The 21534-nt window shown below is 38.7% G+C and overlaps 2 protein-coding genes and 1 long non-coding RNA gene across 7 annotated transcripts; 1 reads left to right on the plus strand and 2 right to left on the minus strand.

Moving 5' to 3' along the window:
* Positions 1–3821: 3821 nt before the first annotated feature.
* Positions 3822–12761, minus strand: MCEE (methylmalonyl-CoA epimerase). 5 transcript variants are annotated; one of them, XM_065688900.1, is made up of 5 exons: positions 12681–12761; positions 7826–8004; positions 7664–7734; positions 6962–7028; positions 3822–4403 (listed from the first exon to the last, which is right to left on the minus strand). In XM_065688900.1, exons 1-5 carry the CDS (start codon positions 12709–12711, stop codon positions 4251–4253), a joined length of 501 nt encoding a protein of 166 aa, XP_065544972.1. In that variant the 5' UTR covers positions 12712–12761; the 3' UTR covers positions 3822–4250. The 5 variants fall into 5 exon arrangements, 3 of the variants coding, with proteins under 3 accessions (XP_065544972.1, XP_065544971.1, XP_065544974.1); XR_010614737.1 differs by lacking the exon at positions 6962–7028 and adding exons at positions 6639–6744; positions 7129–7266 and having other exon boundaries at positions 4317–4403; positions 7664–8004; XR_010614738.1 differs by lacking the exon at positions 6962–7028 and adding an exon at positions 7129–7266 and having other exon boundaries at positions 4317–4403; positions 7664–8004.
* LOC136019090 (uncharacterized) lies at positions 11456–12674 on the minus strand. The gene is made up of 2 exons (XR_010614740.1): positions 12413–12674; positions 11456–12183 (listed from the first exon to the last, which is right to left on the minus strand). It is a non-coding gene; the product is annotated as an uncharacterized LOC136019090 (long non-coding RNA).
* A 1513-nt stretch (positions 12762–14274) lies between the features above and the next one.
* MPHOSPH10 (M-phase phosphoprotein 10) lies at positions 14275–21428 on the plus strand. The gene is made up of 11 exons (XM_065688898.1): positions 14275–14427; positions 15131–15773; positions 16584–16726; positions 17132–17306; positions 17562–17703; positions 18124–18191; positions 18878–19015; positions 19195–19305; positions 19539–19646; positions 20258–20488; positions 21225–21428. Exons 1-11 carry the CDS (start codon positions 14351–14353, stop codon positions 21372–21374), a joined length of 1986 nt encoding a protein of 661 aa, XP_065544970.1. The 5' UTR covers positions 14275–14350; the 3' UTR covers positions 21375–21428.
* The last annotated feature ends 106 nt before the right edge of the window (positions 21429–21534 follow it).

Below are 21534 nucleotides of genomic sequence, written 5' to 3' on the forward strand. Positions count from 1 at the left end.
TGCATGCGGCCATCCACTTGATGAAATAGCCTCATATGCATAAGAAAGTTTTTGCTTTCTCAATCAACATACCAAAGGCAGTCTGATAGGGCATATACAGGTTTTCTTTTTGGGTTTTCTTTTTGAAGTTACTGCAGCTGCAAGCATTGTACTACAACTGACTTCTCAAAGTCTGCAGGGGTCCCAAAGGGAGTAGGATATATTTTTTAAGTTCTGAAATTAGAGTTCCTAACAAACGTTCTCCCTCCACCTCATTTTGGAGACAGATATAGAAGATTACATACAAAAATGGAAGGTAAAAATACAGTGCAATGGTCCAAACTATTAGTTACCTCTCTGTCTCTAGTGCCACCCAGCACTCTTATGAGAAGCACTAGGGATACCATTTTAGGGATTTTTTCTGTTTTACAGTCTAATAATTTGGCCAACAGGAGAACTCCTTTGGTAAAAGAATATTTATTGACATAATTAACTGTGTTTCTCTTAATTAAGGGTTCTTGAATCAAAAAAAAAAACAACATGTCAGATCACTACAGGAAGAATTTCTTGTAAGGAAGGAATCAAATGAAATGCCAAGGAAATCGTTCAGAGCACCTCCTGTAAGTACCTCAACTAGACACTGAAAACATCTCCATGTTTCCTAATTTTTCTATGAGACTTACTTGGTCACACTAACTTCCATTCGTTTATCTTAGCAAAAAAGTCTGCATCAAAGGACTGCCGTTAACAGTCAGCAATGTTTCTGCATGTGCATTAAGAAAGTAAACTCTTATCTCAGCATTAAGCACAGAAGTGTTATACACCCAGGAAATGGTCTGCAGAAGCAAGTGCCATATTCAGTTCCTCTTGTAATTCATTCACAGCTTTCTGAATTTATAGGCTGTGCTAACCACATTAAGACACTGTAGCTGTGGCACCATGATAAAGTACATTCTTCCAAAACTTGTGATAAATTGGGTAAATGTGGTTATAATGAAAGCAATTGAATTCAGAATGAAATACCCAGTGGTTTTGGTTTGGTTCTGGTTTTGGTTTGCTTTTACTTGAGGTGAATTAATTGCAGTATAAGTGCAACGGAACCAGGGGCTTTGCAAAACTGTGAGGTTAGCTTTTAAAAGGCACGTAATTAGCTTTTTGAGTTTGCTTCTAGGTTTGTCTCATCATACAGAATGGGATTCATTCTGCAGCCAGTTGTCCTCCTCCCACCTAGGAGAATCTTGAGGGTTGCATAAAGTAAAAAAAGATATTTTGCATGATTTAATTATGAGCCCTTTAGCTGCTGCATAATGTTGATGGAGTCCAGAAAAATGTGTCTTGTCTGCCTTAGGCAGCCTAAAATGGGAACATGCTTGTGCTCAGAAGGTAAAAAAGACACATGGAAAGACTGGAATAGGGAACGTGCATTTGACAAATGACTCAAGTGTGAGAAAATTAACTGGCAAAATATTGACAGTTCATCCTCTGAAAACTTGACATTGTCAGAATAAAAGGTTTCATTATACCTGTTGGGAAGAAGCAAAAAAAACCTCAAACGAAACCAAAACACCAACAAAAAAACCAACCAATCAAACAAACCAACAAAGAACCAAGTACCCATTGTCAAAGTCTAACTACCTTCCAAGCTAATCAGGCTCCAGTTATCTGAATCACTTTTCCTTGACAGAAGCTGTATACTGATGCAACAGGGGTATATCACTATGTGTCCTTCCACTGGAACAAATCACATTCCTCTATTCCTCCAGTTTCCATCCCTGAATTTAACTGATGTTACTCCCCTCTTGTAATCATGGCAGCGACAAAGGGTAAGGCCCATATATCTAACGCCCCCAATCCTTTAGAAAGTCAGAGAAGGAATGACTTGTGAAGGCTGTTGTGTTTAAGGTGAAGGACTGTAAGTTTGTTAGGGGCTGATCCTGTTCTCACTGAAGTCTATGGGAGTAAGGTTTATGAACAGGAAGCTTCTCTCAATGCATCATAGCTATCTTCAGATTCTTCAGCTGTCCAGTTCTCTTGGCTGTTCCCTCCAAGTCTATAGCTCCAGAGGTGAAAATTCTCATGTATTATAGTACATACCCAGACAAATAATGGGATCTGATCCCACCAAATGGTATGAATTTGTAGTAACCATGCCCCAGTTTTGGGTATTGATTAATTTTGCAGACCTAAACCCTCTTTTTTGTGGGGGCTGTTTTTTTGTTAGTATCTTGACTTCCACCTTAGGAGGAGTCAAATGAAATTTATAAACTATGAGTGAGATAGAAGCCTGACTTAGTTATGATGAACAAAATACATCAGCTGAGTCAGTGCTAAGTAACCCACTGCAGTCAGGAAAAAGCATTACAAGTCTCTTTCTGTTAATAAAATGGGGAGCACAAGGAAGCGAGTGAAGTATTGTTTACACAAAATGTCCATTCCCTCATAGTATATCAATCCACTACTGTGATGATACATGTTATACACAAATTTCCACCTCCTTCAGACAGGGCAAAGAAATGGAGTATGACCTAGGGAGAACTGCCCTGTTTTCTGTTGCATGAAATTAAAGGTATTAGCTTCAAAGACTTGTGTTCAATTATCTTCACAAGTAACTAGTGAGGCTTCTAATCTTGGCATTCCTGTGTATTTTTTGCAAAGATGCCTCCCCATCTCTGAAAGAATAGAAAGAGAAAAGCAGGTTTGCTGGTAGAGTGTCTCCTAGAATGGCAGAACCGTATTTCAGGAATATCAAATCACCCTGCTTTTCCATCATGAGCCTTAGGATTTCTAAATTCAAACAATCTAGACTTTAGATCACAAACTACCCTCTAAACAGTTATTTAATGAAACACATGAACCTTGTGAAAGACTTTGTAATTTTCTTAAAATATGGCAGAATGTTTGTTTTGAGTACAAAACTATCTTCTTTAAAAAATGGATGGCTTTGTCGAGATTTTTTCAGAAGTAAAATTCATGAGGGAGCATCAATGTCTTTTAAGCCCTGTTTAAATTTCAGGTCAACATTATACTTGTGTTTTATTGTAGCAGACGTAATACAGAATGCAAATAATTTCATTCCCATTAAGTAAAAATTCTCTTAGACTAAAACGAACTTCGTATAAACCTGAAGCTATTCACTGTATATACAGAAATGTAGGAAAATATAAAATACAGATGGTGGTTTAGCTAGGAAAAAATATGACTTGTATGGATTAAGAAAACTAGAGAGAGAGACAGCAAGTCTTCAATTTCTACAGCTGACATGTCAAAGCAAACCTATGAAAGAAAGTATCAGGACAAACACTGCTTGCATAGTACACCAATAAAGTGAAGACTGCCCATGAATAAGTCAACAAACTGTGACTGCAGTCTGTCAGAAACATGAGCATACTGGCACACTCTCTGATGTTAAAGACAGCGTTCGTAACCAAGACTTATGCGGCTTGTGTTTGCCTCTGATTTTGCAAGTGCTTTTGCATAGAAAACCGTATCTATAAAGTAAGTTAAAAGATTAATCACTATTTGTTCAGGTCTGTCCCAGATACCTTCATATGGCTAAAGCTTAAAAAACAAATATTCAATACCCGAAAAAGAAATAAAATGAAAAGTACACTACAGTCTGAAATACATTTCAGGCAAATAATTTTTCAGGTACTTTTCTTGAACTGTCTGGATAACCACAGTGTTCATAAAACAACTAAATGATGATGTATGCATGGTAACTTCCTTGGCAGTAGTTATGCCAAAGACTGCAGATAACCATACAATAATGTAAGGATTTTTTTTTATTGCATGAACCAATAAATCAGTGTGAAGCACAGACGGTGAATGGTGAAAACAGAAAATACAATGTTCATTTTTCCTTTATTTCTAAGGTGAATAGCTAAGATTTAGTGTTGTCACTGAGAAGTGGGTCTCTGTTCTGAAATGTAGAACAAAATAATGTGGGTTGACCTAGAAATTGTACAGTTTCTGTGGTTACAGAGGTAAAATCATGCTGCAAACATGAGGCAACAGAACATAAATTGCTACTTGGCTTATGTGTTTGTCTTTAGAATCACAGAGAATTTAAAAAATATAAACACTAATTCTGAAAATCAGATCAACAACAAAAAAGAACCCTAAACCTGTAGCACAATTTCAGTACACAAAAGCTGTACTTAACCCATGGCAACTACAGCGAACTTGTAAAGAGTGAATATCACATCAATATTCCCAGCACCACCTCAGTAACTTCACAACTAATCTATTGTTTTATTTATGAGTATTACAGCTCAAGCTTGCTCAAGTTCCACAAGGACTCCATGGCAATCTTTAGGGTGAAGAAAAATCACAGGTTTGCCATGTGCACCTATTTTTGGCTCTTCACTCAATATTCGTATCTTTTTTTTCTTCAGTTCTGTCATAGCTGCTTTTATGTCATCAACCTTATAAAAGAAAAATACAGTTCACACAAATTAACATGGTACACTGTATTATGCAGATTCTACAATTAGGAGCAACAATGTAATTCCTTACTAAAATGTTATTTCTAAATTCTAATATAATTCTGAAAATAAATTAAATTATAAAAGTTTTAAAACATCTAGCCTTAAAAATCCTACAGAAGTTTGCATTTGTTGTTTGAAGATTTTATAAAATACTGTTTAAATAGTGTTATATTTAAGAAATTATTAAAGAATCACTCATGCACAAAGCCCATAGATTATTATATATTGTTACTTTAAAAGGATTCCATAAATAACCTGAAGTCTGCACTACTATTACCAAGATCATACTGCTTTCAAACTATCCATAACTAAAGAAGAATGCCTCCCTGTCTAATTGATGACAGAACTCATTAGATGCTGGTAAAAGAGAGGGCAATAGGCAGAAGGTAAAAGGAAAACCTCTTTCAGATTTATGCATCTTCCTTCTGAGTAGGTTAAGCTTCATAAAGTTTACTAAGAAAACCTCAGAATTATCAGAAACATACCCAGAATATGACCTGTTTTCCTACTGAGCTTGATTATAATCATAGCTTTTAACATATTTCAGTACAGTTTCCTGCAGAAATATGTAATTAACAAAACCATGTCTACACTGCATAATGTGATCTTAAGTCTGATGTCATGTCATCAGATGAAATTTGAATTTTCTGAAACCATAAATGCATTAGTTCTTTGCAATAATTAAATTAGCACTCAGCTTGGCAGATCCAAGAGTCAATAATCAATAACAACCTGGAATTAAAATAATACCATTGCCATTTTTCAAGACAGATGTCTGGACATAACTTGGTGAATAAACTTGCATGAAGCCATTGTAGGGAAGAAGGAAATACCTAGCTTTAATTCAGAGGAACAGACATCAGTTAATTCCTACTCATTTGCACCAATTCTGTTCATGAAAATTCCAAACTCGCTACAGCTCTTCCTACACAGAACTACCAGTCCGCTAAAAAAAAAAAAGTGACTGTCAAGTTTTATCTAAAATAAACCAGCACATGTCATGTGTGCCACAGCCCCCTCCAGGTTGTTTCCCCAAGCAGAAAAGCTACTGCAGCTGCTGCTCCTGTCTTGCAGAGATGACCAGAAGAACTATGTCTGGGCTCAGCTGGAATGAATTACTGCATCCTGAGGAAGCAGAGAGAGTAAACAGTGGAAAGCCTCTTGGTGCATCCATGTTAGGAGAGTACCAGGATCGGATTGCTCTCTTATTCTACAAGTGTCCAGCATGCTTTCTTTGCAGGTACTAAATTCAATTATAGCTGGTCAGGAATAATCTAATTTCTTCTTAGAATGCTATCGAAACTTCTGTCTGAAATTTTCCTTTGAATAGTAAGACAGAAGGAAGAAAGTAAAAGCACATTTTGATAAACTTGTCAGGCTTCCTTTCCAGTATGGAAAGAATTTTTACAATTCAGCTTTTTGCAATAAAATTGTTCATAGAGAGATATTTCTACAAAATAGTTGAACAGTCAATTAAGACGGAAGTTCTTTTACAGTTTTTCTGAAAACTGTTTTTGCTCAGCTTCAGAAGACAACATATCTTTGAAATTGTAAGGTTTTCCGTTGTGAGAAGAATGGAAAATTGGAGGAGGGAGGTTAGTATCTTTTTGACTGACTATGGTAGTGGTTTTCAGTCCCACTTAAACAGCAGGTCAACAATGGATAGCTTTTTTCTCTATGTAAATTAGTCTATAATCTTCCATTTGTTTTCACATGGAGACAAACATGAGGGACTTAGGACAATCTTTCCCCCTCCACCCCGATTATCAATTAGTGATTTACAGGACTTCATTTAGGAAAATCTGGCTGCAAGTAGCACTAGCTCACCGATTAACAGGAATGAACTGCTAGATTATGACCCCTGGCTTGCTTGACCTATTGTATACAGTTATAAATTTTCTTTTTTAATACAACACTTTTGCATTGTCCAATGTGGTATAATTAGCATATTCCATTCTTCTCAAGATTCATAACTAGCTGTATGACTTCTCTCAACAGCCATCTTTGGTTTATATGCAAGAAGATCATCTCTCATACAAGATATCAATCTACATAGAACTATTTCTGCTGGTAAAAAGTATTTCTTTAAACATCTTAAAATGGATTGCATATACTTGAAAGCCTAGGGGGTTTTGACGTGGTTTTGCTGAGAAATGCCTACAACTTCCTTACCTGTACCTGTAAGTCACTCCACTGCTCTTAAAGAGGACTGGAGGGTGGGTTTTTTTCTTACTGCCACTTGCTTCTTTCTTCTACAGTCCCCATTTCCTAAGTTCAGCTGAGGTCAAAACATTTTTAAAGCAGAACTGCCTAGCAATACAATTTATGGCCAATTTAAACAGCATTCATTTTCTTATTCTTGAATATGTGCAAATAGTCAAACAATGTAAGAAAAACTGCAATGCCTGTGTGTATGCAAAATTTATCAGTTCTCGAAGAAAGCATGCAACTGCAAACACTGGTCATAATAGATGTATTCTGAAAACAATTTTTACCTCAGTAATCCCATTACTTTTTATTATTACACTTTGCATGAAATAATAAAGCTTGCAAGACTCAGATCTGTAAAATATTAAAAACATACATCATAGGCAGCAGCATGACACTTTGCATCAAACATCTACACTAAAACTTGAGTATAAGATAAGTACTTTACCAGCACCTTTACATCTTGTGTACTTCCAGACCAATCTCTCTTTGATGGACAAGGAAGAACAGGACAGAAGGAACTCTGGCGACTTTACTGCTGTTTGGTAAGTACAACTGCCAATCTTTTTTGACTTCTCTTTACAATTATCAGCTAAATATCAAACAGAAAGAAACTTCTGAAAATCTAAATCTATGCCTTAGCTTAAACCTAAAACTATGTCTTTTTCCAGTGTGTCCTTTCTATGTCAGGAAGTTCACATCTGCCAAACACTCTCCACAAGCCGTTGGGCTTGTCCACCTTCCACACTGGATACTTATCCCTCCCCATTTAATCTTTATAGCCTAAAAGAGGAAAAAAATATCACATAGCTCATGTGATTTCCAGAATGGAAAAAGTAATGTTTAAGACTTCTTCTTATGCAATATAAATTCTCACAAATATGATAGTTTTATATATTTGTTCTTGACAGATCTTGACAGGTCAAACCTATGAAAAAATTATGCATATATGTCTCTATCTTATTGCATGTTATATTGTGTTAAAATACCTCAATGCAGATATGGTGCATTCCTCCGGTCTTGTTTTTTTGCAGAAAGCTTGCAATGGGACTCTCCTCTCCTAAAGGATGTAGAAGTTCCAGCTTGGTATTTCCCAGCTCCACAAAAACAGTGTAGACACCATGTTCGGGAAGAGCAACAGTCTCGCTCACCTGTGCTCCTAACACATCTTTATACAAGGACTGAGCTTTTTCCAAATCAGGTACTGCAATCGCTACATGATTAAGTCGGCCCAGTTTCCACAAACAGCTTGGAATGTTTTGAGAACAGGAACTGGATGGTAATAGAGTTCGTGTTGTGGTAGCTGAAGTCTGTAATCTGCTAAGAAGCCCTGAAAAAAAGTGAATAGCACAGATATAGTGTTTTTGAGAAAGTATTGGTATCTGCTCTATCCCCTTTCAATGAGGCCTATGCAACTCCTATGTCATAAGCACGCCAGTGTGCAAAGCTGAGACCAAGGACAGAGTTATACTGTAGTGCCAACAGTTCAATTAATTTTTTTTCAGAGACTGAAATTATTCAGAAGTATAAGAAACAAAACTAAAACCAAACACAAATTTGATGTAAATGCTTACTTACACATGCCTGTTAAAAAGAGGAATACATGGCCAAATGTAATGTTCAACTATATAATGTACTTAAAAGTTACTTCTGATTTCTTCAGAGCTTCTTACAAAATAGAGAAAGAAATGATGTATGCCTATTCATCTAGAGATCATAACAAATAAGTAAGAAAACCTAGACAAAACCTTGGATAGAAGTGATACTGCAAGATCCAGAAGGTAAAGAAAGGACTTCAGCTCCCAGCTGTCAGAACTAACTTTAGCAAGGAAAGAAATGTCTTGTCACAGCTGAAGCTTAAGGAATCAAAAAATCTCACAATTTCTTATTTTCTCTTTCTCAGATGATTAAGTCATTTGCCCTTCTTACCTTTCACATGCCATACAGGTCTTGTTTCACTGATCTGTTTCAAGATGCTTAGCATTGTTTCAGTTCTAAGTACTGTGAACAATATTATGGCCAACTGACCAATAATAATTTTGAAGATCATCCTTAAAGGTTAAAATCATAATAGCTTTTTAAATGTAACAAGTGTCACTGACTACAGTATGACTTACAAAAGGAAAAGAATATGATTTGGCCTCATGATAAATGAAAACCTAATTATAAATAATATTGGATGACCATAAGACACAAACGTAAGGGCTAACATGTAGTCAAAAGATGGAGAAGTTATGGAGAAACTCAGTGTCATGAAAAACTGCTTAGATATGTCCAGAACTCTTCACTGACTGCTCTGACAAGGCAATACTGAACTTTGCACTATCTGTGTCAAATTGCTGTGTCGCTTATAAATAGTTCCTTGTTAAAAAAAAAAAAAAAAACAAACAACAAAGCCCACACTGAGAAAAGGATATAAAATGAGGATACTTACAAATTAATTACATTTAAAATTAATCTGAGTCTAGAATGTGGAGAGGTTAGGGGAGAAATTGTCATCTATCAGCTGTTTCTAGCACCAGAATTAGAATCAGATGAAGGGATATATTCATAAAAACTGCATTTTTATTTCACGCCAGTTTGCTTTAGGCCATGTCAGAGTTCACAGTGCCTCAGGCATCTCAGCATTTTTGGAAGTCTTTGAGTCATTCTTAGCTTTAAAGTCACGAATGTGCTATTTTGCTAAGTGATTGTGCCAAACATGCAATGAGATTCTGATGCTTTGCAATATAGTGAGGATAACCTGGCTTGCATTTTCCCAGACTCTTTGTACTCTGTAAGGTTAGTAGCAACTGTAAGATTATTAGTAGCTGTAATTAAGCTGGTAGCTTCACTGAGTGAAAATGAGAACTACCATTTCACAGGAATTCAAGACTCCACAACTATCAGTTAATTTTTCTTCACAAAGACAATTAATGCAGTCCTTGAATTTAAGCCTTTCTGAGCATTGTGCTGTGATGAAGAAGTGTTTGTGTGTGTTTGAGACTTAAAACTGCAATGTACATACTTCCATGATGAAGAAGTGTTTGTGTGTGTTTGAGACTTAAAACTGCAATGTACATACTTCCAAAGACTTAGTACCACAAAACTAAGTCTCTTCAGAATCTTTTGAGAATACTAAATCAACATCCTACTTTAAGTATTTCCAGAAACTTGCCCAGTTCTGCAAGTGACTGCCCTGGAGTATTTTTTGTCAGCCTTCACACAGTACATCCTTTCATCTCCTTCATTACAGACAGAAGTTCTACAAAATAATTTTTCGCTGGTTACCTTTAGGCTATCATAATGGCATAGTAAAGCAGTATTTCCAAGTACATGTCAACTTTTTATTTTTCTAAAAAAAACTTTTCCAAGTACTTTTCAATGATAAAAAATAATACCCTATCAACTTCTACACAGAAATATCCTGATTCGGTTCTTGCTGAAGCAAGAGATTCTCTTCCACCTACAGGTCAGTATTCTCCAAAACACAAATATCCTTTGAAAGATAAGGATCACTATAAAATTTGTTGTGTTCCCTAGAGCCTTTTATTGTTTCATTCCTTCCAAATATTAACAGACCACAGTTCAGTGGAAATGACTACTAATACAGATTTTTCAAACAATCTGTATGGACGGGAAAAGCTAGGATTTTTACCTTCTTTTTTTACATCTCTCATCTGTAATTCTTGCTGTACTTCACATAGGGTGTATGACTACATACCTATTATATTTTAATTTGCATTTTGTAAATCAACAGAAATTAGAGACACAGACTGTTAAAAAGTTATTACTGAGACAATAGCTAAAAGAATAGAAAATGCTACTTCTGTTGTGTTCTGCCTAAGAAATGTTTGATTCTTGTGGTGTGGTATCTGGAAAGATAATAGATTGAAAAGTGAAGTATATTTCTAGAATTCTTATAAAGTCAAAGATACTTAAATGCCCACCCATATGACAATATTATTTATGCATCTATTTCCTCCTCTCACTTAATTATGGATTGGGTGGTAGAACTTCTATATATTCTTCATCTGAGTATGTAGGGGCAGTGGACTTTTCTGCAGGTTTGTTGGGGTTTTTTTTACTTTATTCTAGAAGTCTTGTGAATTTACTCTACCTCTAGTCATATGTATACAGAGCTTTAATTTTAAACCCATAATTACCAATATGAATTGTCTGAGATTAAACAAAAAAACATTTGTGGTTTTCTTGTATTATATAATTAGTAGCAATTATAGGTTAGTTACTTAAAATTCTCATCTTCTTCTTCTAATCCAATAATCAAAAGATGATCTTGCAGTGAAAAAGAAAGCTTTCCAGAAAATTTCAGATTGAAACCCTATCACTTCCATGTTTCAGGAAAGAAACACTTATATTTATGCATATTATCAAAAACTACTCCTATTAACTGTTGTGGCTAAATTCTTCAATGGCAAAAGTATTTCTCAACTGACTTACAGAATTATTCAAGTAATTCTTAACTTTCTCCAATGTTAAAAACTTTCTCTGCTTCTTTTGAAGCAAGTGGATATTCTGACAAACACATCTATCCAAGTGTCTGCCCTGCTTCAAAAACTTGCATATGCTGACTAAATTCACACACCCAGTGGCTTCTCCAGGTATATACACCATTTGCCCTACTTGAAGGGTTTTTTTAAGAACTTATTTTTCAAACACTGACAGCCAAATCTGAATTTGTCCTTTAGAGAAGATTCATCTGACCCTACTCTCTTACGCGATTGCTGGGTTCCTAGTCTCAGTGATACTGCAGAATATATGTCACATTCTTCAGCTTCATCTGAAGTATAGTTTTAAATTTATTTATTTGTGCTTTATTCTATTAATGGTTCACTGATCGACTAGTATTATGCACATCAGGGTTTAAACATGCACAGTTCTACCAGTGGAGGCTTACATTCTATAACAGAGCAGATTATGAATGTGAAGTAACAAATCTCAAGTACCCCATAAAATAAGATCCTCTTCCTTCAAATTTTTATTCATAGGCTTGTTGCTCCTTATGCGGGGCAGTGTTCATTGACTTACTTGGCTAAGTCATCAAACACAAGACAAATCCAATTGAATTCAGTCATGTTCTCTATGGGGAGGTTATACAACTGTGGGTCACAGTAAGAAGAACATTGTCACTAGGCACTGTTCTGTTGTCGACCACCCTGAGGTTGAGAGAAACTGCCAGGCATGGAGAGGTTGTTACGGTCACAAGGAATCTGGTATATGGAGGCTATCTGCCCATTCTTAAATCCCAACAATTTCAAGGTGATGTTAGCATTTTGGAAACTTGGCCAGCCAACAAGGCTTAGGCCATCCAAAGTGATGCTTTGCTCTGTGCAGAAGATGTTTTTTGGGAATTAGATGGGCTCCATAGTTCCTAGAAATTGAGTGTCACTTTACTGCAGCTCTGGTTTCTTCCATCAAAATGCAATTGCACGAAGGTGTTTTTATTCCTGGTATTCCACAGATTGATCACTGAAGCACTGACTCTCTTTATTCCCTTTTCTCTAGAAGTCTGCAAGTGAAACGGTGTGGTTTAGATACAGTAAGTTTAACCTGCCCTTACTACTAAGAGAGCTAACAGTCCAGGTAATTATAATGAACAGGTAATGATTCTGCATTTGACCTCCAGGTTGTACTTTAAAAAAGACAAGCTGTTCCTTGTGACGAAAGTATTAAGCTTGGAGTTTGCCGCATAAGCCTATTCTAAGCCTGAGAATGCCCGTTGTTAACGTGTCTGTCACCTGGATCATGAGGGCTTGTTTTCACTTATAAAAGCAGTTCTGGTTTGTCGCGGCCTGTAAGGCTGTCACCGGGAGCCTCGAACCCGCTCCGCACCGCACGGCAGGCAAGGGCGGCGCGGTCCCGCCCTGACTGCCCGCCGGGCCACCGCGAGAAGCGGCGCTGCCCGCCGCCGCGGACCAGGCCTCCAGGCCGGAACGGGCACCGAGATCCGCGGCCGCCCATCACTGGCCCCGCTGCCCGCCCCGGCCCGCCCGGCGCCCACGTTACCGGCCACCGCGCGCCCCAGGGAGGCCGCCATCTCGCCGCTCTCACTGGGCCCGGCCGCGGCAGGCGGGGCCTTGTTCGGGGGAGCGGCCTCCTTCCGCCGTCACCATAGCAGCGGCCACCGCCTCCCGGCCGCGCTGCGCTGAAAGCACGGCCGAGCCGTGACCGCTTCGGCGCTGTGTTTATAGGACGGGCGCGACCGGAGCGTCGTGGTCCGGGGCACCGGCAGCAGCAATGGCAGTGTCAGGGCGAGGGGCTCGTTAGCCCTCGCTGGGCTGGCGGGCGTAGCTGCCCGGTTCTTTCGCGGGAGGAGAGGCCTCGCTCGGGCGCCCATTGCCAGGCAGCGTGCGGCCTGTATGCGAGCAGGCGGCTGTGCAGGGATCCGCAGCCGTTTGCTGCTCTGAAGTACAAGAGAGGCCAGCGATAGCAAGGGACACCTGTAGAGAGAGGAAGTTCTCTGACTAAAGCACTTGTGCAAAGAGATTCGGGACAACGAGCAGGCTGTCTTCTGATGCTGCATCCCTATCGTGTCAGGGGTACAGGGCATGGCAGGTGCTGTGGTACATACAGAATGCATAACCAGCTTGTGCCATTTCAAATCGGATATAATTAAATTGCAGATCCAAGTCAGTAGTCAAAATGGGTATTTAAAAGTCCCAAGATATGACGCTTTTTGCTTCCAACACAGGCTGTTAAGTGTCAGATAAGTTTATGCTGATCAGAGAAGCTCTGGTGCAGGTCACACTCAGGCCTCTGCTGGCTGGGCACTGCTCCACACAAAGGCTTTTTGAGGGTGCAAAGTGCCAGTGAGAAGGCACACAGAAGTTGCATAGCAGTGCTTTGTTCTCCTTATGCTGAAAAGACTTCTGCTGTTGGTAGGAAGGAAACATGAAAGCAGCAGAGGAATGGCAGAGGCAGTCACAAGAACAAAGTTAGGAGGCCAGCCACAGTTTTGGATCGAGGTACTGAACGGCTGTGGACGGCTGGGGCCGGGAGCAGCAGGGTGAATGCAGACGCTGGCAGCCCCTGTCGGTGTGTTTTGCAGCATGGAAGAGGAATGGAACGGGTTGTCTCCAGCAGCTGCAGCTTCCTCACAAGAGTCTGTGGGTGCAGTGCTTAATTTGACTTCACAAAATAAAACTTTGAGGAAGCTATGCGATGTAAAGTAACAAAGCCGTTGAACAGTGGGCAGTGCTTGCTAATGGCATAGGCCTGTGAATGGGTGCCCAGCTAGCTGGGAGCTTGCACACGCAGGTAATGTTGGGTATTTTGCTCATAGAATCAGCTGGAAACGTATGGTTCCAAAATAGCCCTTGTATCTAGGTCAGAGAGACAACTGCAAAGATGACTGTAGCGGTACTATATTTAGAGGAGGGTTTCCAGTGCTGATGAACATCCCAATCCAGAGCAGTACCGCGCTCTTCCAAGGTGAGGAAGCAGCAGCCATCACTCTTGCTGCCGGTTCACCGCGAAGACGAGCAGGCGCACCGGACGCAGCGGGTGTGGCATGAGCAAGCGAGGCGGCTCTGTGGCAGCAGCACGGGCGGGGCGCCGAGCCGGAACTCCGGTGCGCGGAACCTTGGTGCCGGCCGCGGGACGCGCGCGGAGCGCACACCCCGCTGCCCAGGGGGCGGTGCCGCCGGGTTGTTCCATGCGCCTCGGCGGGCGGGGAGATGGCGGCAGTGAAGGGGCTGGAGACGTGTCTCAGGGTGGCGGGCGCCGCCGCGGCGCGCCCCGAACGCTTCCTCAGGTACTGCGGGACGCAGCCTCGCAGCGGCCGAGAGCCGCCAGTGCCGACCCGTGCGTGCGCGGGGGCTGCTCCGCCATGTGCGGACTCGGCCGTCTGCGGGAGGCCGCGTGACAGCCGGCGGCCGGGGGAGCTCTTAACAGCGGCGAGACCTGGGGGGCCCGTCCTGCAGCGTTCGGGAGCTGGGGACGGAGGTTTGGGTTTTACCGGCTGTGCTGAAGCATGGGTGGCTTTAGAGAAGAAAATGCCTTACTTCCTAGCTTCTTTGGTAGGGAATTGCCGTTTTGAAGTCAAGGGACCGTATCGTGGGTGTCTGAGGTGTCTAATGCTATCCGATTTACTTCCCCAAGTTCAAGATACGCTAAGATAAAACTACGTAGAAGAGTGGAATATTCTTTTCAGTTGCTACTTCATACACTAATGGTAATGAAGCTGTAATGAAATTATAATGGCTTTATTTCAAGGAATGTTTACTAGTAGTACTCCCAAGAAATGTGTAGAAAGTAAGCATCAGCAGTAATTGCTGAAAGGTATTATTGTGTAGCACCAAAATACCTAAGCATATAAGAGCTGCAGCATGATGATGTGATTAGCTTAATGGAAGGTGCAAAATGAATGAAAGCTAGTAAATTCTGCAAAATAGAAAATAAAAAATTAAGACTAACTTGCCCTTTTAAAAGCTTTATTTTTTTTTTTCCTACTCTAGTGTGCAAGATGGATTGTCTTCTGACTTCAGAGCATTAACAAAGACTCTCTATGACTTGAATAAAGCTCTGGGAAGTAATATAGTTCGTGGGAGTCCTCTAAAAGAGCTGGTGATAGAAAACTTTGATGAAGAACAGATTTGGCAGCAGCTAGAGCTCCAGAATAATGAAGTTCTCGATTTCTTCAAGAAGTCCATTGCAAGGGATGCCAAGGATGAAAGTCTTTGCCTTCTCTCAGATAAGGAGGAGAATGACTCTGATGTGGAGACCAGCAGCGACAGGGAACTGGAAGACACCATAATGGATGCAGAAACTGAACAGAAGAATACAAAAGATAAAACTAAAACTAAAGAAAGGCAGAGTAAACTCAAAGAAAGCATAATGCAGAAATGCAGTGATGAGGATTCTGATCTTGACTTTGATATCGAGGCACTGGAGCAAGAAACTAAAACGGCCAAGGAAACCACATTGAAAAAAATGGGAAGAAAATCTGTAGTGGATGACAAGTTTTTCAAGCTGGCTGAGATGGAAGCTTTTTTAGAACACGCAGAGAAGGAAAACAGGGAGGAAGAAGATGATATTAATTATTTTGAAGACATCATCTCAGATAATGAGGAAGAAGAATCTGAAGAAGCTACAGTCAAAGTAAGAATATCAGCAAATTAATTTTCTGATATGTTTTCCTTTAAATCAAGACCTGATATTTGTTAGGATGACTATAAATTGTTGAGCTTTGAGTAGAAAATTCCAAGTTAATATTGATTAGATGACTAATGGTTACTTCTGAAGCTTCATTTTATTTAACATGAATATCTGGTGACAAAATATCCTAGTATAGAAGAACATACTCTCTAGAGCAGTCTTGTGTTTTTAGATGAATAAAGGAAGAGATAGTATAGTACGTCACAAGAAATAAGCGACCTTGCAGAATTGCAGAATAGGTAACCCAGCAAATTGAAAAGATGTATCACTCAGCATTGACATCTGGTAGCTGGAGAACTCTAAGGTGACTGGCTTTGTAACTGATTTAAAGTTTCTTAGCACTTGTTCTGAATAGAAATCTTTTATTATTTAATGTTACCAGAGGTTAAGGTCCTTTCCAACCCTAACTATTCTATTCCCACTAGCAAGTAAGAACTATGCTCAAGGTACAAGGGAACATGTACACATTCTCACAAGTAGCTGGCAAAATCTACTGCTCTTTGACTTCTATATATGTTGAAATTAGAAATGAATTTCAGTGGTAGAATATTTTAAATACTTATACAAGAGATCAGCTTTACTCAGATGCACTAACACAGGTTAATGTTTCACTAAAATGTATTACTCTTACACAGGTAGTGCTGTTCCCCAGGTGATAAAGACTTTAATCCTTTAAGACAGGATACCCTTAGACTTCTGTCAGTCTTAACAGTTTTTGTTTGTTTTGGTTTGTTTTCCCTTTGCCCTTCTTAGCCAATTAAATGTTCTAGAGACTTGACATATGAAGATTTCTTTGATCCGGTCAATGACGATTTAGTAGGTAATGATGTTGAAGATGATCAGGAAGAGGAAGCGGACAGTGCTATTGAAGAGCAGAATGAAGAAAGTATGTCTGAGTAAGTATATGCATTATTTGCAGTTAAGAACGTCCCTGTAATTGTACAGTGAAATAAAGCATAAAAGGAAGTGTGATTGCAGGCTTACTTTCGTCATGGTTTGCCATTCTCTGTTACTTGTTACATGGTCATGATTTGCATTGTCGTCTGATTTAAAAAGTAGTTCATTCGCTTAACTTTTGAGTATTGTTTCTTGACATTTATTTGAATAAGTCATCTAATAGCTGTAACTTCAGTTCTTGAAAATTATTTTTAATGTATAGAAATTTCCCTAATGTCTCCTGCTTTTGTATTTCGTATGTGTGCATTAGTTTAACAGGTAAACTTCTAATGGCTGAAATACCTTAATGTAAAAATTATAGAGGCTTTTTGACCTTTATTTTATATTAAATTCTGATATTACAGGGTTGAGGATATGAATGAAATGATGGTGGAGAATATGAGAAGTAAAGACGCTTCCAAAAAAGTTACTTTTAGTTTGCCAGATGACAGTGAAACAGAAGATATTACTGATATGCAGTTAGAGAAGGGCAGCAATCCCAGTGAAATAAAGTCTTCTTTTGAGAAGAGACAGGAAAAGGTAATTGTTTCCTTTATTTCGCTAATACTTCAAAACAGTGGCCAGTTTGTTCAGTGTCTGGCAAATATGAAGAGGCTATTCACAAATTAAGGAAAAAGAGAAAGTGGCTTCTCTATACCAGATATAGATGCAACCATATGTTCCCTATTCTCATGTGAAGAGGAGTTAAAGTACCTGAAATAACTATTAATTTCCTGCCTTAAGTTTACTTGAGAGCTTTGTGTTTTAAACTTCTTAGGAAATTATGTTTTTCAGATGAGCAAAAAAATAAAAAGTTTAGAAGACGAGTTGTTAGAGGAGAAACCTTGGCAGCTTAAAGGAGAAGTGACTGGACAAAAGCGACCTGAAAACAGCCTTTTGGAGGAAACGGTACTTTTTGACCATGCAGTCCGAATGGGTAAGTAGTGAGTAAGGGCTTTCCTGAAAGCGTGTTGCATGCTGTGTTGGGTTTTCTTGAAACCCTCTGACTTTGCTGAAAACATTTGCGACTCAGGGACTCAAGCACAGGATAACAAAACACTAAGTTAAACCTCTTTGTGTGTTTTTGAGGTTGTGCATTTTTGTGGTGAAATTGTAATATTTTTTGTTTTTAGCTGAACAGAACATTTATTAATTTGGTGGCAGATTTAGTAATTTAGAAGCCTTGCATAATACAATTAGTCTCTTCAAGATAGACGAAAACATTATTTACTTACTTTGCCTTCAGTTGCCACATTTTTGTGAAGGCTTTACTTTCTGTTGCTTATGCTTTGTAGAACAAAAAGTATTTCTTGCTGGAGAAACATTAATCTTAAAATTCTTCTCTTTCTCCTCTCAGCACCTGTGATCACAGAAGAAACTACTTTTCAGCTTGAAGATCTCATTAAACAGAGAATATTGGATGAGGTTAGTATTTTCCTACTTGTTTCTCCCTATTTTGTTCACAGATAGATTGATTCACGGGGCACATTTGAAGGATAAGTTTGAAGCTCTTAAACTGTTAGGTGTTACCTTAATTTCTGCAACTGGTTGTTATTTTTTTTTTTGCCGTATTTCTAAGGAGCTCTATTGTTACTTGCCTGTTACATGCTAGATTTGGTGTGCTTCAAAAAAAATTAGTGTTTGCAGATAAAACTGTAAGGAGTTTATTTGGAATATAAAGTCAGTCTGTAAATTTTGTCTGTTACCTTAACTGTCATGCTCCAAGCATTCCGAATACTAACCCAAACTCCATTGTTTACTTAATTTTTCTTAAAAGCTATTGATAGAAGATTTGTATCCCACAGCTTGTTGAGGTTTGTTAGTTAAACAGGAAAAAAAAAAAAAGAGGTACATATGGGTGAAAGTATTTAAGAACATGACACATTCATTATTTCTTAAGCAATTTTTACCCCAGTCCACTAAAGAAAAGTACACAAGCTAGAGCTGTCTCAGCTGTTTGGTGTTTTATTTTCCTTCAAATGAAAGTGTGATACAGTGTGTTCCTGGGAAGCTACGTGCATAAACTAGTTAATGTCACATAAGTAATATGAAAAATGTTCTAAATAAGCCGCAGTACCTGTTATTTGACTGCAGTTGCATAACTTTCTCAGGCATGGGATGATGTAGTACCAAAAGAAAAACCAAAAGAGGATGCTTTTGAATACAAGAAACGTATTACTTTGGATGCTGAAAAGAGTAAACTGAGTCTCGCTGAGATCTATGAGCAAGAATACATGAAACTTCACCAGGTAACGTAAGCAATGTCTTTCCTTTTGATTTGAAGTTCAGCTTTGTGGAAGCAGTTCTATCTTTCTCTGAGTGTTCACCAGTAAAATTGTTCTGAATTGTATATTGTGCCGTTAGCAGTCTTACTCAAGTAAAATAGCTTTATGAATGACATTGCAGTAATATTGTGTTATTAATGCAGCAAAAGACTGAAGAGGAAGAAAATCCTGAACACAAAGAAATTCAGGAAATGATGGATTCACTCTTCCAGAAGCTGGATGCGCTTTGTAACTTCCACTTCACACCCAAACCGGTAAGTACATAAGTTTCATGAAGTTGGGTTCCCCCCACTTGAAACCAGATACTTTAAATAAATCTGGGAAATGGAAAGTAAAGTAAACATTGAGTGTTACTGTGGTTGTTTTTATTTTGTACTAAATGTGCTGTAATTGCCTCTAAATAAATGCAGATATTTAGTATCTTCAGTTAGCTGTAAGCTGCTGTGAGATGGTGTTCTGAGTCCTGAACATGTTTCCTTATTTCTAGCCTGTGCCAGAAGTTAAAATAGTTTCAAACCTTCCAGCTGTAAGTATGGAAGAAGTAGCACCTGTTGCTGTTAGTGATGCTGCTCTCTTAGCACCAGAGGAGATCAAGGTAAATATCAATAAAAATCACCTAAGGATTGGGAGGGGATCTCTGTTGTTGATAGAAAGGTGTACTGGCTGCCAGATCAGTGGGGAGGATTCTGCCCCCTTTCAGCCTGGGTTCCTCACCTTGTGGAATGTCCAGCTTTGCATTTTAGTCGTGATTGGGGTTTTAGTTGGTGGTGGGGGGTTTTCTTTGGGGGTATGTATTTTGTTGCAGGGTTTTTTGGTTTGATTTGGTTTTTGATAACTGGAAGGAGAGGAAAGAGTTAATTTTGTCTGCCCTAGGCCATAATATACCATCAGCTAGGTTGGAAAAGACCTTGAAGATCATAATGGTTTTGTTCTTGACTATTACATGATGGTAATTATGTTCCCACACGTATATAGGTATTTAGAAGGGAAAGCTAAATAACAATAGGGAGGAGCAGTTGCCATGTCTTTGATCAATTGTGTAACTCACTTTCCAACTTTTGCTAGTTTTTGGCCTTTACCTCAATGTAGCATTGCCCTGAGCTGGCTGAATGCTTGAAATAATGGAAAACTAAGACAGATTTGAGTATTGTGAAGTGAGTCTTTTATTTTGCACGCTTATGGATCTGGGGATCTTGCTCTCTGTAGGAAAAGAACAAAGCTGGTGATGTAAAAACAGATGCAGAAAAGACTCCCACAGACAAAAAACGAGAACGAAGAAAGAAGAAGCTTCGTAAACGCATGAAGCAAAGAGAAAAGGAGAAACGTCAAAAGCTTCTTGAAAAGATGAAACCCGAACAAGGCGCAAAACTTAGCAAGAAGGCTGCTGCAGCAACATTAAAAAGGCTGACAAAAGAAGGCAAAGTCTCTCTGCTCAAGGTAGGGCTCTCTTAAGCAGTCCTGTATAACTTGGGGCTTTCCCAGCTAAACAATATTAAAATCTCAAGGATCGATAACAATTTAGTTAGAGGGAAAAGGGAACTTTGTGCTAAAGAATTATGAAGTTCAGGGTTTCTTTCCCTCCCATCCCTTTTAGCACAACTACATCTCCTAATGTCTCTCTCCATTCCCTCAAAAATCCTTGTAGACAGGTGGTATTTGCTTACTACCCAAACCTTGGTGGTAATCTCATAAGATTTTGGTTTGCATATACAGTATCCATAGTGTATATGCAAACTATACTATAAAACAGTAAAACTGTACCACCTATGATGCCTTTATAAATTATTCTTTTTTTAATTCTGAAATTTTAAGGTATTAGAAACTAATAGGAAAAATAACTTGATTACTTCTAAAATATTCTTGAATACTTGTAGAAAGCACTTACTTTTCAAAAGGAGAGCGGAACACAAAATGCAGATATGTTGTAGCTCATGTTGTGCAAGGATCCATTCCTGCTGCCTGTCCTTAACCTACCGTGCTAATTGTTGATTAGAAAGGGAACTCTTTATTTCTTTAGATGGCAGGAGTGGTATAAGAATGCAGTGAAAAGCATCCTTTGAAAAACAATTATCAGATTACTTTTTTTAAGTTGAATACCATTATATGTGAGTAAGTAGTATAACAATACTGTTTGTAAATGTGGTGTTACAATGAGTGTATTGTCTGTTGGTAGGATGAAGGTAAAGACAAGGTCTTGAAATCATCCCAGGCCTTCTTCTCTCAACTGCAAGATCAAGTGAAAATGCAAATCAAAGATGCAAGCAACTTAAAGAAGAAACAGAAGAAGCAGACAGCAACCTCTGTTCATAAACTGAAATTGTAATTTACCTTTTTACATATGTTGCATTTTGTATATATTAAAAGGTTTCTACATTGATTATTTTTGAGTGGGTTTTATTCTGTCAATCCTCTAATGTTCTGTGAACTTCTACAGTGTGGTAGAGACTTCTCTTTAGGTTTTACTTTTATTTTCTAATGAAGAA

This window comes from Lathamus discolor, chromosome 8, assembly GCF_037157495.1.
Source record: "Lathamus discolor isolate bLatDis1 chromosome 8, bLatDis1.hap1, whole genome shotgun sequence".
NCBI classification, from domain to species: Eukaryota; Metazoa; Chordata; class Aves; order Psittaciformes; family Psittacidae; genus Lathamus; species Lathamus discolor.

What these genes read in the sequence shown, in the direction of transcription:
- MCEE (XM_065688899.1), bottom strand. Translation starts at nt 12,711, where the DNA reads ATGGCGGCCTCCCTGGGGCGCGCGGTGGCCG. An exon ending in CCTGGGGCGCGCGGTGGCCG is followed by an intron (nt 8,005 to 12,680) that starts GTAACGTGGGCG and finishes ACTTTTTTTCAG; the next exon opens with GGCTTCTTAGCAGATTACAG. An exon ending in TGCACCATATCTGCATTGAG is followed by an intron (nt 4,404 to 7,663) that starts GTATTTTAACAC and finishes TTCTTTTATAAG; the next exon opens with GTTGATGACATAAAAGCAGC.
- MPHOSPH10 (XM_065688898.1), top strand. Translation starts at nt 14,351, where the DNA reads ATGGCGGCAGTGAAGGGGCTGGAGACGTGTCTCAGGGTGGCGGGCGCC. An exon ending in CGCCCCGAACGCTTCCTCAG is followed by an intron (nt 14,428 to 15,130) that starts GTACTGCGGGAC and finishes TTCCTACTCTAG; the next exon opens with TGTGCAAGATGGATTGTCTT. An exon ending in AACAGAGAATATTGGATGAG is followed by an intron (nt 18,192 to 18,877) that starts GTTAGTATTTTC and finishes TAACTTTCTCAG; the next exon opens with GCATGGGATGATGTAGTACC.